The sequence below is a fragment of the Sturnus vulgaris genome, chromosome Z (genome assembly GCF_052056855.1).
Source record: "Sturnus vulgaris isolate bStuVul1 chromosome Z, bStuVul1.hap1, whole genome shotgun sequence".
Taxonomy (NCBI): domain Eukaryota; kingdom Metazoa; phylum Chordata; class Aves; order Passeriformes; family Sturnidae; genus Sturnus; species Sturnus vulgaris.
Genome location: NC_142283.1, coordinates 62,333,847 through 62,351,560, shown reverse-complemented (window position 1 = coordinate 62,351,560; position 17,714 = coordinate 62,333,847). Strand labels below are relative to the sequence as shown.

General features: G+C 35.2%; 1 protein-coding gene across 2 annotated transcripts in view; it reads left to right on the top strand.

Annotated features, from left to right (window-relative positions):
• The window catches only part of IPO11 (importin 11), an 87,486-nt gene that overhangs the window by 27,185 nt on the left and 42,587 nt on the right, over window positions 1–17,714 (top strand). For both annotated transcript variants that reach the window (XM_014881814.2, XM_088156541.1), the window contains exons 15-24: window positions 707–797; window positions 2,255–2,302; window positions 2,929–3,034; window positions 6,908–7,034; window positions 9,025–9,058; window positions 9,240–9,280; window positions 10,365–10,481; window positions 11,832–11,945; window positions 13,196–13,311; window positions 14,791–14,867. In XM_014881814.2, coding sequence (XP_014737300.1) covers window positions 707–797; window positions 2,255–2,302; window positions 2,929–3,034; window positions 6,908–7,034; window positions 9,025–9,058; window positions 9,240–9,280; window positions 10,365–10,481; window positions 11,832–11,945; window positions 13,196–13,311; window positions 14,791–14,867 — 871 coding nt within the window. The remainder of the gene's footprint in view (window positions 1–706; window positions 798–2,254; window positions 2,303–2,928; window positions 3,035–6,907; window positions 7,035–9,024; window positions 9,059–9,239; window positions 9,281–10,364; window positions 10,482–11,831; window positions 11,946–13,195; window positions 13,312–14,790; window positions 14,868–17,714) is intronic.

Sequence of the window (17,714 nt, the reverse complement as noted above, 5' to 3'; positions counted from 1 at the left end):
GGAGGGAGGGAAAAGGATTTGCTTCAGTATTTAAATTATGTAGCATCTGGTTAAAACCAGCAGAAGTTCTGTATTTTTTAAACTGGTAACTGATGTAACCATTTATGACTTGGTTAGTAGACATGACGAGTGAAGGAAGTTCCTGATGCATCTTTATTAGTTAATTATATTCCTTAACTAGTTGTTATATTAGTTAATTTAGTTCCGGTCAGAAAAATGCTGTTGTAGTTTATCACCCAACTGTAACTGATGGGGTTTGCTTTGCAGAGACATCTCAAAGTTTATTTGCTGAATTACTTATATTTTAAAACTAAAAAGCTCAGCGTAGTGCATATAGTGTGTTCCAGTTGTAAAAGGGTGTTCAGTCCTAGTCCCTGACCTAAAGCCAGTAAGCCAACACAAAAATAGCCTGTGACATACCTACAGTGTGGTTCCTGGCAGCTCAGCACCAGCTGTTTCACTCCACAGATTTCATTATTTTTCTGCTGAAGAACTGGTTGATACAGTTGCAGCCATCAAACTCTTGCTAGAGTTAAGCTCAGTCTATCGTAGAAAAAGTAGTATTTCTCACAATACTAATTTTGCTATATTGTGTTTTAAATTGTGACCTTCGGTGCGAGGTATTCAGCACTTAAAATTTTAGCATAAAATGTATTTTAATTGCGTTTATTTTAATAGATTCTAACCAGATCTTTTAAATTTTCAGCCATGCACAGAAGTTCTTTTTATTGATATTTTTCATGAATATAATCAGACTCTTACCCCAGTTCTTTTAGAAATGGTTCACAGTCTACAAGGTAAGTTCTTAAAAAAAAATGAGCAAAGTATAAAATGTAGAATTGTTTAGAGGACCCGTTTGAAAGTTTCTTCCCAAATTTGCTCTAAACCAGGACAAATTCATAATATATTCTTGTGAACTATTGATCTTCTAACATCTAATTTTATATAATGCGTTCTCTCTGTCAAAGGACATGTTAATATTCTAAAATAATTTTGAAACATACCATAACAGAATGCACTGTATATCTAGGAGGAGGTCATAAGGGCTGTTTGGTTTTCATCTTAACTGTTCTAGATGATTGACAGATGTTGTGGCATTTCTAATTTCACGAGATTTCAGGCTTTCTTGGGAGTGATCCACAAGCTTAATTAATTCATTGGGTTGTTTTTAGTTGGGAACTTCCTGTTCAAATGTTGTGAGGCAGTTCATGCTGTGTATCTTCCAGAATTTTGAGGGGGAAAAAAAACTTTGAAATAAAAAGTTTAAGTTATGCTGTCATTTTGGAGAGTCTAGATGACTTTCCAAATCTGAAGAATCTACTTTAAAAATTTATGGGTTTTGTGTGTGAAGACTGAATTATTCATAGGTTGAGGAGTGGTTCATATTTTCTTTGTTTTACTTCATGATTCTAAACTAAGTTTTATGACGACTGGGAGAGATCATGAGTGGGAGTGGCTTTTTTTTCCCTTGTCATTTCAACTCAGGTTGTTTCCTCTGGTTGTCTTCGTTGAGTTAACAACATTTTGTACTCAAGCTTATCAGAAAGGATCATTACATTCTATTAAAATAAATGCTCATTTTCTGAGAGTGGTTTCTGTTCATAAAGTACTTTGTGTATGTAGGTTTTGGGATGGCTTGTTGTGCTGTAATATGGGGAATTGTAAATGATTCCTTATAATAGAGTTGACAGTTAATGTAGGTTTTTTTCCAAAAATTACCTATGTTAATACTACCATGCTAAAAGGTATACAAGTACTTTTTTAATTCTTGTGGGGCCCATAGCAGTTTTCTTCTGCTCTTCATGTTTTCAAATTGAAATTTACTGTTGAAGTACTAGATGTTATGAAGAATGTATTAATTCTTAAAACTTCAGAAAATATTTACTTTTAGGCACACATATATAAAAAAGTCTAGGGCCCTTTTGGATGTAGTACTATGAGCTTGACAGTTGTCTGCAATTTGAAGGTTTTGAGTCTGTTCATTTAAAATACTTACTTCTGACTTACATGTATGTTGTTATAAAAAATGTTCATCTCCAAAGAAGTATGTCAGAAATAGGATGTGAAAGCAGAGATTTGATTTTGATTACATTCACTGAACAAAGTGTCAAAACTGAAATGACTGAATTTGTGAATTGAGTAAAAGCAGTGAAAGAAGTCTTAATTCATGTCTTCCTTTCTTAAAGAATTTAAGTGCAAAGTTGCTTCCATTCCTGGTTTTAGTGACAATTTTTTATTTAACTTTGGCTTGTAGGATCCACCAACATGGAAAATACCAATGCTATACTGATTAAAGATGCTGGTAAATTAAGTTTTACTTTATCTTTGAAGTATCAGAGCATTTCTGTATGTTTTACTTCTCAAAAATTGCATGAAGAATTTGCAAGATTTTTAAAAGTCATTTGGAAAGTGGGACATAAATCCTAATTCTCCTTTCATTGATGTTAGCTTTCTTTTTTGAAAATGTTTACGTAGAAATGCACTGCTTTTTGGCTTTTTTTCTGAAATAAGCAATCTCCTTTACTGTCCTGTTCTTTCTGCTGTGCCAAGTAAATGACCTTCAGTATTTTCATGGAGTTACTCTGTCCATTGTATAAGGAAGGAGATTTTATGGCAAAAGAAAAAAATTGTTTCTTATGGAACTTTCTTTGATGATAGAATAAGATCCTCATTGTTCTTTTGGCTTCCAGCTATTTTCAAGAATATAACCTTTCTTCTGTAGTGTCTTTCTTTTAATAATAATTTCCACAGGAGTTCCTTTCACCATGATCTGATAAAACTTTATAAAGAAAGATATGGTTTAGTTTTGTTTTCTTTATTATGTTCAAGTTACCAAAATGTGGTCTGAATATTAAATTAATCAGATTATTTAGTATTAAAACATTAGCATTTAAGCAAACAATAAGCATAACTGTTGTTTTTCCCCAGTGTATAATGCGGTTGGACTGGCTGCTTATGAACTATTTGATAGTGTGGATTTTGATCAATGGTTTAAAAATCAACTGTTAGCAGAACTACAAGTTTCTCATGACAGGTAAACACTTTGGTTTCTTATGCCTCCATCATTTAAATACAAACTGTTGATACAAATCTGATAGGATATAATGCCTAATAATGGCTGAGTTGAAAAATACTCCACCTTCAAACATATGCAGTAAATGAGGAGAGGTATGAAATGCATACAGATAACTCATAGGAGTCACAGAAGTGACAGTGTTCTTGACAGTTCATGCTTAAATTACTGTGTAGTGAATACTTCCAGAGTTCTGCAAAAGTACATTGTCTGTCTTCTTGCATACATCAGAGTTGACTGAACCTTCTCAAGCGAACCACTTTTGCTTGTTTAAAAAAAAATATTTAGGCCTCCAGAGACCCTGGAGTCCTCTAGGCAGCAGAGTCCAACTGAAATCTGTGGAAATTGTCTCTGTAAAACTGTAGTTTAGCCAAGACAGTGATTTGTTCTTCTCTTTAAGTTTAAATACAAGCCCTCTGTAATTCTGTTTGGTTAATTTTGCTGCAGTAGAGGGGAAATAAGGGTTGGGGTTGTGTTGTAAAGTGTGAATGATGAAGAGTTTTATACAGTCCGTCTGCGATGCTGTTTCCTTCTCACCAAGGTCACCTCACTTGGATGGCCTTCACACGAGTACCTCCTATTTTTTAGTGGATATCATGGGGTATTTTGAAAGATCGTTTTTGGCATCTCAATACAGACAGAGCTGTCACGCCTCGTAGCTCTCTGGAAGACACTGTTCCTCTCTTTCGCTCAAGCTCACTCTTTCCCCAGGGGAAGGACAGTGACCATTGTGCCCGCTAATCCTTATCAGACAAGTTCAAACCAGCTATTGACTCTAAATAAGTATGTCCTATTTTTCTCGACACAGTCATTAGCAGTGACCTGAATGTCCTTTGAAGACTGTTACTATGTTTTTCTTCTAGATTTGCAATTCATCTTACCACTGGCAATTTTTATGTGAAACATGAACTAATTTGTTTTCTTATACCCTTAGGAGCTACTATAAATTGTAAATGATTTTTCATAATGGGTCACTAGTCAGCTCTTTTATCTCCAAATGCTCTGTTTACAAGGAGATTTCAGTTTCCTGCAGAGTAGAACTTAAAATATTAAAATGCTTCTTTCCACTACAATAAACTTTGAAAAAAATAATTACTTACTCTTGAATGTATAACATTATGTTAGTGTCAAATAATGATTGTCACAGTTGTTTACCTGCTGTCTCCTAATGTTTTTATTCTTCTCTTTAGACCGTTTTTTTTAACTAAGACTTCACTTAGTATTTACAAGTGGCCAAGTACTCTAATGATTAGGCTAAATGTTAGAAGAGCAGGAAAAAAATGGGAGAGCTTGTATAAGGTTCATTTGCTGTTGTGCTCCACCAGCCAGCAGTGTTTAAATAAAGCTGCCATGATCTTTGCAGCCCATGCCAGCTAGGGCATTTTTATGCTATTCATCCAAATGGTGTAAGTAAAACTGACAAGTTTTGTGTTGTTGGTACAGTTGGGTTACTGGAAGACACCTGATCTAGCCATTTGGTTGGCATTCGTCATATCCTAGGATAAAATTCTTGTGGGAAGAGAGGCTTGCAGTAGAAGTTGTCTGAAATTTTGAAGCCCTGTTAACTTAAGCTGCTTCTACTGCCTTCATCATTGGAGATCACCATGGCAATAAGGGAAGGCAGGGTTAGTGTCTTCAACAGAGTACTCCTTTAACAGCAGCTTTGGGAATACACGTGCAGTTCAGATTAAGTGGGTTGGAGAGTATCCTCTGCTGTCCCACAGAATGTCTCATGGTGACTAGTATACTTGTTCAGAACTGGTTGACGTTTGGAAACAAAAACCTATGTGTTATCAGCAGTGAGTGTGGAATTTCCAGTGTTTTGTTTTCTCTGAATGTTTTGTTACCTGTTGATAGTAAACCTATCAATTATGACCATAGCAATAGAAGAAATATGGAATTAATAAAAAAAGTTCTAAAAGATTTTTAGAGATAGTGCATTGCCAAATTTATTACTTGACATGATGCTTAGTTTTGCACTGATTAATGAGAAACTTCTTCATAATATAAAAGTAGCTTACTGGGTAGTTTTGTTGTTTTTTGTTTTTTGTTTTTTTTTTTTTTTTGCAATAACTCATTTGTAAAACAACATTTCCTACTGAGAGAGACAGTAGAGTACTTTTGACTTGAATATCTAATGCAGTCCGGACTGCTTAAAGGTACTGTCCTATGACTAATCAGCAGAAGTTGCCTTATTTTGGAATATGGTCACTTTTCCTGTGTGAGCTTTAGGTCCACCAGGCTTGGTGGTGGACCTATGCTCAGTCACTGTGTGCTCTTTTTGTAAAAGCTAATCTTCTGAGGTGAATTATTCCCAAAAGAAGTGAATGTAGAAAAAGTAGCACCTCAAAAATGAGCACCTATGAGAAACTTCAGAATTAAAAAACAAACCCACAAAAAATCACCAAAAAAAACCCCGAAACAAAAAAACACAACAAAGACAAAACCCAAACAAGCACTTACCCCAAAAAATCTCAAAAGCATGCTGTATTTTCTCTACCATGGAGAGAGAGAAAAATAATATAGAGATGCAGAGGTGGGATGTGTGTACTGAACAATAGATACCACTAAACCTGAAAATCTTTGCTGTCAGCAGACAGTTCTATACTTACACCATGTCATTTAAAACATTTTTTTTATGTTATAGTGGTTTGAAAACTATCCAACTCCAATATCAAGAAAATAACTTTGTTTTTCAAATACTCTGATATTTACAAGATTAAGTGTCAGATACAGGCCTTTTCAGATTAGGAAAACTGTATCATCACAGCTTCTTGAACAAATGGAAAGGTGCATTAATAAGGCAATGTTTTGTGTAAGTCATGCTTCAGCAGGCGTTATTCGAGCTTCACTGCTACTCACTAAACATCAATCAACACTGGACTGCTATTCCTTATTAGATATCTGTTTAGTCTAATGAATTGCTTTATATATACCATATCCACAACTTTGATGTTCTCTGAAGATGTTGTTTATAGTCTTATCATTATGGCAATGTTTAATAAAACACACTTATTAAATGTAGAGAAACCTCAATAATGTCAGTTTAAATGGCTTCTTGGTGGCTTACAAGGCAGTAATTCATCAAATGAAAAAGTGAAAAATACATTTATGATAACAATATATTAGCTAAAATTCTCTCAATATGGTTCATCTTTCTTAACTTTATACATCTGTAAGTTGAACATAAACCTGAGTTATTTGATCAGTGGAGAAAAATAGCTGCTCTGTGAAATGCTTTTCTCAATCATTGTTTTGGTTTGTTCTTCCCATCAACTCTAAAGCTGTTTGATTTGTGCCCTTGTTGTGGCACTAGTGCAAGATTAGGTAGTGTCTGTTCTTAGAATAGTTTTAGACTGATGAAGTGAACTACTCTGACAGTTGTTATAGTGCAGTCCTTAAGTTAGCATTTTTAAATTGTATCTAACTTAAAATTTTTGAGCATAAGCAGAATGTCAAGGGAATTGCTGGGAACTATAGTGAAAAGAGTAGATATGTGATTGCAGTAATAAATGTAACGTTTATTTTTCTTTTTAATTGGTGTGTTGAGTGCAGAATGAACTGTATCTCTAGGGAGACATTTAAGATTCAGTCATTTAGGATGAAAATTATCTTTTTCAGACTAAGCTGGCTTTTCCTGAGCCTTCGTGTGAAAAATTTTCATGGAAAAGTTTTTTTGCACTGAAGTTGATCTTGGCAAACTAAATCTTTTAATTGTTTTGGGCAATAATATCTTCATCATGATTCTTTGATTTATTTTTCATCAAAGTATTCTATAACACTAGTGAGTGCTGTGAGTTAACGAGTGCAATTTTTTTCCTCCAACTTTTACAGCTATAAACCAATACGACGACGAGTAATATGGCTGATTGGACAGTGGATTTCTGTAAAATTCAAATCAGACTTGAGACCTGTTTTATATGAAGCAATTCGTAATTTGCTTCAAGACCGTGACTTGGTGGTAAGTATAAATAACTAGTCTTTTGGACTCCACATTTGTTGTAACTGCAGATGAAACAGAAATAGCTTACTTTGTGTAAATTTGATTGAGAATTTCACAGCATCATGCCATAAAGTCTGTTGTGTCTTGCAAAAGATAAACCAATGGGAAGATGCAGTGATGTTTAATTGTGGAAATACTGAACAGTAATGTCAAAGACATTAAACGAGGCCTGAAGATGTTCAATAGGTGATGACACTTGGTGGGAAAATGAATTGTGAGAGCAACAATCTGTTTTTCATAGGATTAAAATTATGAAATGTCTTACAGTAATTTATAAATGAGAGGATACTTCGTGTAGATAGAACAGAGTTATTCTGTGACTAGTCCCTTTACTATACAGCATTGATCAGGTGAGTTTGCAGATCACACCAAGCTGTGTGGGTTATTGATCTGCTGGAGGGCAGGAAGGCTCTGCAGAGGGATCAGGGCAGGCTGGATCATGGCTGAGGCCAATGGTGTGAGGTTCAACAAGGCCAGTGCTGGGTCCTGCCCTCGGGTCACAACAACCCCAGGCAGTGCCACAGGCTGGCACAGAGTGGCTGGAAAGGACCTGGGGGTGCTGGTGACAGTGACTGACCATGAGCCAGGGTGTGCCCAGGTGGCCAGGAAGGCCAATGGCATCCTGGGCTGGATCAGCAATAGTGTGGCCAGCAGGAGCAGGGCAGGGATTGTCCCCCTGTGCTGGGCACTGCTGAGGCCACACCTCGAGTGCTGTGTCCAGTTCTGGGCCCTCCCTGCAAGAAAGACCCTGAGGGGCTGGAGTGAGTGCAGAGAAGGGAACGGAGCTGGGGCAGGGTCTGGAGCACCAGTGCTGTGAGGAGCAGCTGAGGGAGCTGGAGGTGTTTATCCCAGAGAAAAGGAGGATCAGAGTGACATTATCACTCTCCACAACTGCCTGGAAGGAGGTTCTAGCCAGGTGGGGTTGGTCTCTTCTCCCAAGCAACCAGAGACAGAACAAGATTTGGCTTCGAACTGCACCAGGTGAGGGTCAGGTTGGACATTAGAAAAAATTTCTTTGCTGAAAGAGTTGTCAAGCATTGGAATAGGTGGAGTCACCTGGAAATGTTTCAATAATGTGTGGATAGGGCAGTTGGAGACATGGTTTAGTGATGGTGGTGCTGGTTTGACAGTTGGACTAGATGATCTTAACGGTCTTTTACATCCATAATGATTCTGCGATTCTATGGTTATTAAGGCATTAAAGTTACCTCCTAACAGGGTATGATAAATGGCATCAGTTGCTAAACTGCTTGAGTACAAATCTGTAGTTTTAATCTACAACTTCAGTTTACCGGCAGGTGAGATGAAGTTAAGATCTGATTTTGCTATTGTTTATTTTGTTCTTGTTTTTAAACAAACTGGACTAGCAGCCCACAAACCACCCCCCCACCCCCCCCCAAAAAAAAGAGAGCTTTGCCAGGTAGGTACATATTAGTTAGTAATTGCCAGTCATAACAATAATTTCTCTAATTCCAGACAGCGTTAGCAGAGTAGGTTGTGTTTCTGTGTCAGCTGTTTTATTTAATGCTTTCTAAGGCATTTCTAAACATCTATAGGAAGAAAAGTCTAACATTGAGTTTATTTATTCTGTGCTTCTTAGTTGAGAGCAAGCTGTGACATAATTCCAAGTAAAACTCCTCCTCTATTGCCAGAGTTTTTATTACAGTCTAGATACATATCTTATTGTTTAATTATTTCTTGTTCTTGAATGTTTAGCCTGAGGAGCTTTTTCAATTTCCACCACTTTAGCAATGACAAAGAAAATGTAAAGTATACTAAAATGAAAGTGAATGAAAATGAACTAACTACATTTCTTAGAGAATGATAGAACACAGAGAATGGTTCAACTGTCAAAAATCAAGTGATTTGATATTTCCAGGTAACTCTGTGGATAATCAAAATGGTTAATGGATGTATGCATGATGCTTCTTGATTTTTTTTCTTTCAGGTCCGTATTGAGACAGCTACGACACTGAAGTTAAATATCCTTATTTGCAAAGCTGTTTGATTAGCTCTTAATTCTGAGTTGCTGGAAAACAATTAATTTTAAACTTACTACCAAATTCTTCAGGTTTTATTTTTTGAGTATCCATGTAATAATTGCTCATTTGAATCTTGGTATCTATCTGAAGTCTGCATTATTTTTCCTTAATGTTTGCTTACCTGTAGATGACTTTGAGTTCAGAACTGACCAGTTCTTACCGGTAAGAGTATTTATATATTCTGAAGAGTATATAAATCTGTAGAGGAAAGCAGGAAAAAATATTTCCCAATTTCATTTTGAACTACGTTGTTTAGTAATTGATGTGTGTGCATGTTTGTATTGTATGTTCAGTCTTCACAGACTAAAATATATACTCATACTGCTGCTGCTAAGGTTGCTAATGTGTAGATACACAGTTCAAAACATTTTTAGTATTATACCATTATAACTTCATAACTTTATTATACCATTATAACTTCATGTTCAGTGCTCTATATACTGGGTGTTGCCAGATAGTAAGTTACTTTATGATAAGAAAATATTAGAACTGTATCTAACAAATACATCTCCACATCACTGTGCCTTTCCTACATGCCTGAGTTTCATGCAGTACTTTCCAACCTGCTGCTTCTTAAAAATATTAAATACAAGTGTGTAGTGACAGTAGTGCCTTAAAAAGGCACTACTTTGTGGTGCTCCTATGTTCGTGTTCTTTACCATGGTTATTACTGTTGTCAGTAGGTAAACAGTGGAAAGAGAAAAGTAGGCCAAAGTTAAATTTTGGTCACTCAAATTTAGCAGATGTTTATTCTCATTTCATTTTGACTTCTGTGTAAATTTCAAACCACTTGAGTACAAACAAACCAAAAATGCAGTGTGCATTTAGACTGTAAACACTAGAATTTTCTAAGTTATCTTTTTCAGTTCAATATTTAACTTTTATCTACTGGCCCAAAAGCTGGAAGACTGTTTGGTTTGACTCTAATAAAATGTTCCTTCTGGAGAGACAGCCTATTTTACCTGTGAAATCATATTTACACTTACCAAAATGTGAAAGTGGTATACATTGAAACTGATCACGTTTGACTGGTATGTAGGAGTAATCTGGATTTTTTTACCTTGCTTAGGCAGTAATTGGCTAATGTGCTTTTTTCCAAGTGAAACAGTAACATTTTGCACACTTTGTAAGTGTTTTTCAAAGTTTGCGGATGTCTTAGAGTTTTAAGCATACAGGAAAATAATCAGTTCATGTGGCCAGTTGTATTTTGGATGGTCTAATCTGTAGTTCTTTATCTTTCTTTTAGTACCTGGAGTCCATGTTTACACTGCTCTTTCAGCTACTTCAGGAAGTAACACAGTGTGACACCAAAATGCATGTTCTTCATGTTCTGTCCTGTGTGATTGAAAGAGTCAATATGCAGGTATTTTTTTAATATATATATTTTAGTTTTAGCTTTGTCCTAAGAAAAGAGGAGGACTTGTTGTGGAAAGAAAATGTAATCAATTAATAGACTGGTTGTTGTTGTCAAAGATGCCTGCACTGTTGACACTACTTGGTCTTCTTTTCAGTTCTCATTTATCTTTTGTGTAAAATGTTAACTTACTTTTCTTAAGTTACTATGTATTTTTTGTATTGAATCAGCTTTTAGAACACCAAAGGATTTTTACATCTTGTGGCATTTCTTGCAATTTTTTTTTTTTATTTGTGATTTATTCTAATTGTCTCATCTGAACTAATATCTTAATCTATCATACATATTAAAAAGGCATTTTTGGGGAAAAATGCTTTGCACTCATAGGGAGTGTGCAGTTAAGTTTGTAATTTCTTGTTGATACTGCTATGGGTCATGGTTGCCTCTACAGCACTCTCTTTAATTGCATGACAAGTTTCAAATTCATACTATGGATTCTCAGTACTTTAGTGTTAAAGTATGTGCTTTGGCTTTTACATAAAGAATTTGAAGACGGTTTTGCAGAATTAAACAACAAATGTTTGGCTGCTTTTGTCTCAGGTTTTGTTGTGGCGTGTTTGGTTTGGTTTTTTTTTTCAGTATTACTGTATTAAGGACAAAGATAATGCATATTTTTGACTTTATCTCGTCTTTCTACAAGTAATCCTGTCTGAGAGCCAGATGAAGCTTTTGTAATTGTCCCTTGCAGAAAAAGTCAACATGACAGCAGATTTCCCTGCAGTTTAGAGAAGCAGCATTAAAAACAAGTTGAGAAAGAATCCTTGAATTATGTTTAGGTTAATTCCTAATTAAATACTTTGAAGACAGCTTAACCTTTTAGTATTGAAGACCACAATAGAAAATAAATATAGGCTAGGATAAATCTCTGAAACTTAGGTAGTTTAACTCCTGCTCAAAGACTAGGTCACTCCAGAGGATATTCAGCTTTTTCTCTTTTTTTTTCTGGGACTTTTTCTGATTTTAAAGAATGCTGTTGTTTACGAATCCTGTGTAAGTGAAGAATATACTAATATGAAAATATCTCTGCATTTCAAGTTTTAAATATTTTTGTGTCCTATTTATTACATAATGATTGCTATTCACAGATGTCACTGTAAGTAATATGCTCTTTTCAAACTACTCTGCAGTCAGACGTTACTTCAGTCACAGAATAAAGAATATGGTGTTTTAGAAAGATTTAAGCAAGCTGTGTTTTTACTGAGACAAAAGCAGCTCCTGCATTTTTCAGAAATTATGCTTGGGATGAATTATTAGTCTTGTTTCACATATTAAGAAACCAGTTTGTGCTCTGAACTTTAGATACGACCGTATGTGGGATGTTTGGTTCAGTATTTGCCACTCCTTTGGAAGCAGAGTGAGGAGCACAATATGCTCCGATGTGCCATTCTGACCACCCTAATCCATCTCGTCCAGGTAAGGAATCTGAGTCACATAATCATTGTCACTACTTCCTACAGTTGTTTCTTGATGATAAATCAGTATGTGGTTATATTGCCTGCATAATTTGTGGTATTAACTACGTCTTTAATACAGACTATATACTACACTTCCTTCTCCAACCCCTGCTGCATCTCAAAGAATATGGTAGGACTAGCAGAGACCAAGTGCTCTTATGACAGTGTCTGTACAGGATCAGACTTAATATGCATGCAGTCTTGAACTCGTGGAAATGCATGACTTAAAAGGATGGTATTGCAGAGGTTAACAATGGAGAGAAAGTGAAAGGAAAATAACAAATATTATTATAAAAGGAGAAATAAATGTTTTTTCCAACGTGGTACAACTTTAAATGAAGAGGAAATAGACTTTTACCACAAAGAAGTTGTAGAAATTCTTATTTCTGTCCCCTGCACAGACCAAAATCTGAGTATTTTTTTACAAAAGGTCTATCTCTTGGTGTACATAGACACAAAAAGTTGAGACAGATTTGTAGTACAATCTTTTTCTTTTAAGGAATGTTTGTTTTAAGTAAGTAGATAAATCCACAAAGAAACTGCAACTTAGAAATGTCAAGTAATTTTAAAATTCCCATTATCGAAATACAGGAATTATGCAAGTTCAGCATTCCACTAGTCCCAACTCTCTTAAGTAGTAATATTGCAATACTTTGTAATGCTGCTCAGTAATTGGCTTCTCAGTCATTCCCAATTTAGTCTTCATTGTTCAAAAGTCTCATGAATCATTTAAAAACTGAATCTCTGTCGTCAGTCTGTGAATCTCTGTGTAGTTATGAAAACAAACCCTTCTCCTGAATATTAGAATATGTCAAATGATTTTGTGAATTATAAGAACCAAAGATTAATTATTTTCTTGACCTAGGATACATACAGGTTTTAGTCATTTGATATTTGTTGGACTTGTGATTTCTCCAAGAAAGAGTGACCAGTGAATGTTTTTAGGAATCTATGTTCTTTATAATTTTTTCTTGAAGACTATTGATAAGTGGATTGTTTTCATAAAACATGGCATTCTCAAGCCATGTTGAGAGAAAGCCTGGGAATATCATACTGTTGTTCTATGAAATGGAAGCACGTTCAACCTTTGATTTCTTGAATGCATGTTTACATGTGAATGTAACAGCAGTGTAGACCTTTTCTGTGCTATTTTTAAAATTCTTGCTTCGAGACTTCTGACATATTTTACATTTTTTACTTATTTTGTAGGGATTGGGAGCAGACAGCAAAAATCTCTACCCTTTTCTGCTTCCAGTTATCCAACTAAGTACAGATGTTTCTCAGCCTCCACATGTCTATCTTCTGGAAGATGGTTTAGAGCTGTGGTAAGAATCTTTTCTTTCTGTTTTTAATTTTGAAACAGTTATTTTTCTATCCCAGAAGAAAGAAGTTGTAAAAAGCTTTGAATACTAAAATTGATGTGTTCTTGTTACCTTACCTTGACATCACCTATATTGCACCTTTTCTCAGAAGACAGGATGTTAGGAAATCTATATACTTAGCTATTGGTAGTTGTGTTTCTTCTATTACTCATTTTCAGGTAGTTGATACTGAAGATACCATTCTGTAGTGATAAGGAACAGCAACTTTCTGTCTAGACTCATTATAGTGTGTATGCTGATTTTACAATTTGATGTGCTTGGCTTCGGGAGAACAGTGAGTCAATGGATCAGAGCTGGTTGCAGAAAGAAACATCATAATTACAAGGATAAAATGTAGAAGTTAATTTCTCTATCTCAGACTATTGGTGACTGAACATAAAACAAGAAGTGACACTGTGCTCACTTTGCCGTGAGCCTGATTTATTTGTTTCTGGTGCAGCTGATGCTGTAAGAGAGGAGAATGGTTACCTGGACCAAATTCTGAAGAATAGGAATACATAGAATTTGTCTTAAAATAATGAGTGATTCCTTTGAATCTAAATTGTAAATGAGCATTTCAATTACAAATACTTAACCTACAAGCAATCTGTTCTATATACAGCAAAACTCAGTTTTATAATGCTGGTGGCAGCAAGTCAAAGTGCTTCTCAAGAGCTTCTCAAAATTTAGCATAGTGGCCTTTTACACGTAACAGTTCAGAATTTTTATATCATCTTAATAAAATTGATATTCAGGTTGCTTTTCTGACGTCTGTGCAGAAAAATGATATTTTGAGATGGCTCTGAAGGCTTCTTGAACCAACCAAGAGCAGGAAAACTACTAAGATATTTCACATAACTAGACATATTATTTAAATATGGTAATCCCAGGCCTAAGATCTAGGAAAAAATGGAATTTGTTGCTGTGGCTTTAAATGCAAGCTTAATTTATAAGTACTGTTTTCAAATCCCAGGAATTTTAAATTGTTAGAAATAATATATGATAATCAATGCATCATTTCAGACATGAAAAAAATGTAAATGTGTGAGCTGGACCATCACAGCTTCTCCTTTGAGGTTTAGAATGCAACGTGTGTTGTTGTAATGCTGCAAATATCCCACTCTACCCATCTTTGTTTCCTGACTGGCTACTTTGACATGCTCACTGTTGCATTTCAGAGCTTATGTTGTCTTTATAAAATACAGTATTTATAAAAAGACAGTAGCACGTTTTTCTTTGTTTTCCTACCTTGAAAAGGCCTGTGCCTATATTGATAAGTGTGTTGTAAGGACTATTGCTGTGCTTGAAGTATGTTTCTGGTAGTTGTTACATATTGTTGACAATATAGATGGTTGCTGGAAGTTAAAATGTTTACATCTGTCAAAAGGATTGCTCAGTATTACTCATACATCATCTGAAATACTTTGCTTAATCTGTTCTTAGGTTAGTGACATTGGAGAATTGTCCATGTCTTACACCAGAACTTCTGAGAATATTTCAAAATATGTCTGCCCTTCTTGGTAAGTCTTTTACTAATAAAATTTCAGGGTTTTTTTCCCTGCTGCTTGTTGTTCATGCACTGAGCAAGGCTCCTGTGGCTGCAAGAACTAAGGGAGCTTGCAAAATTGCAACAAAAATTGAGGAACAGGTTTTTATTGTCTGACTTTCTCATCTTTTTAAATATTTATGATCCACTTACCCTAGTTCTCTTTTTTTTAATAACTTGGAGCTGCTGTACATGAAAGATAAGACAAATTTCAGTTTATCGTTTCAGTGGTTATTTTAGGAAGTTTCTGAAATTTAACACCAAATGTGCCAAGTGTTACTGATATTGATTATGTGGAATACTTGCCTGTTGTGCTTACAATCAGAATGAAGTTATTAGCTTTTCTCTTATTCAGTTAATAACAAAGTAGGATGTTTTCAAACTGCCTAAATATGTATACAAACATTTGGCTCAAGCACTGAAATTAAAAACAGCAGTTTGTTGGCAAAATTTAAATTTAATAACGAGAATTAGGATTCAATATCAGTAAATACTGATATTTCAAGTGCTTTTCCTTCATAATTAAAGGGAGTATAAAAATTCTGTGATTTAATTTTATGTTAATACATTTGTGTGTTCAAACATATGTTTGAGCTATATTTAGCTGTACTTTTGAGATTTCAACACTAATGTAGCAAGTGAGTTTGTTTAAAGAGAAATATCTTCACAGAATCACAGCAGTTAGCTTTTTAATTGATAATTATTTTCAGGACTTAATATTTTATTCTATTTCTACTGGTCACTAGAAAGTTACTGACTCATGGTAGGTAGGTGCAAGGTGATGTCTTTTGTTATTTGTCCTTGTATACAAGATGTCTAATGACAAAACTGCTCTGTTTAGTAGTGGCTTTATGGTTAAATACTCCACAGCTACCACTAAAATTCTGTAGCTGCTGAGTCCTTACTGTTGTCATCGTGCATAACTACACACCTCCCTTCCAGCATCTTGTTCTGTGTCAATCAGAGGTGGTGTCTGCTGCAGGAAGCCTGCACTGCATGAATGGCTGTGATTTTCATGGTTTGTCACACTACTAATCTTCTTGAGTTAAATTCAGAAATACTCTATATTTGTGGCTTGTTTGTTTGCTGCTGATATTTTCTCCCCAGTCCTCATGTGATTCTTTTCAGAGTAGAGATGAGTAGGAATGGAAACCTTGGCATACTCTTCTTAGAAAAGGTGGAGGTAGTCTGGAATATTCTCTATTTGTAATGATGTCCATGTTTTATGAATGAATCCTGGAGGACAGTGATGCTCTCCTTTGGAAACAAATTACCTTCTCAAGAGAAATTATTTATTCTGAGTACTGAAAGCTGTATGATGCTGATAGAGTAAATAGTACAATAAAGCTGTGTAGGATTTCCTTAACATGAACTTTCAAACATGTTTATGTCAAACTTTTTTTTATCAGGGTTGGGAGTGAGTGGCAAAAACACAGCAGCTGATGTGTAATCAGAGTGATTTCATCCTATAGACTTCTGTACTATGCTTCTTGAGTATTTTTCTCAGAAACTGTTTTTCTGAGTGTCACGTTTGTTAGAAATTTTGATTTCTGCAAAATGATGCATATTTTGACAGGAGGTGGAAACAATTGTGGTACGTGCTTTGCCTACAAATCTGTTTACATGAGGAGCATCTGACTAGACAGCCTCCACATGACACAGACGTATGATGTGTGAATAGAGTTGGAATTTTGGATTAATGCTAACCTTATTTTAAAATGTAGTAGATAGAAAACCAGTGCAATACTGCCATCTGCTACTCCTTATGAAGCTACTTAATTCAGGACACTTGAAAAATAGATTCTTCACTTTAATCAAGTGCAACAGTACAGTTTAAGGCACAGCATCTTGCAAAAGAAAAGGTATTGATCAGTGATGATCAACTGTGCTAGTTGATTAAATAACTGTTCTTAAACCTGTAGCAGAGTTTTTCCAGTACACCAGTAGCAATATTCAGCTGAAACTTCCAGCACTTAAAGTCAGACTCTTCTGTCCCTCTTAGCATGGTGATGTAGCTGCCAGAACAAGAAGTTTTAACTGAGAAGTCAAAATTGCAAAATCTTGTGTGCGTTAACAGTCTGAGATAAGATTGTCTGATTTTCAATTCAGTCTGAAGTCATATAAGTAAAAGTAAAAGGACAGATGAGGTGAAGGGAAGTTTTAAAAAGGTAACTACTGTGCTTATGTTTTTTGGAGTAGGGTGGAGAACTAGCAACAAGATGCTCCAGAAAATTAGTTCTTGAAACTACAATGTAAGGAATATTAACCACCTGATCTTTGTTTTCTGAATTTATTTTTACTGAATGGAATTGCTGTAATACACAGGTAATGTAACTGTTTTTCTGGTATACTAGCTTCTACATCAGCATGTAAGTCATTCAGAAAATATGTCAGACGTCAACGTGGATGAACAAGAAGGGCTGGAGGGCAGGGAGAGAAGAATTTATATGTGAGATTTTTGAACTTGAAGGGGAAAGATATCTAGATATAGATATATAGGTATGTTTTTGATTTTCCTTTGTTAACTAATCTGAAAATAATATATAGTTGTTCCCTTCCACATATAATTGTCCTTATGAAAAGATCTTTTTGTACCCATCTCAGGATACTACTGTTGTTGGAAGTGGATGTTAGAGGAGTTATACAAGTCAATTGGATTTGCCATCAGGAACAGAATATTGCATTTGTTGTGAAGGCTTGATTTCACTTGCATAAGTGACCGACCTTCAAAGATTATGGTGCTATCACTGATGTACAATAATTATGCACAGCATAATTGTCATACTTGGTTTTCAGTTCAGCAGTGGTGCTACAGTTTAAA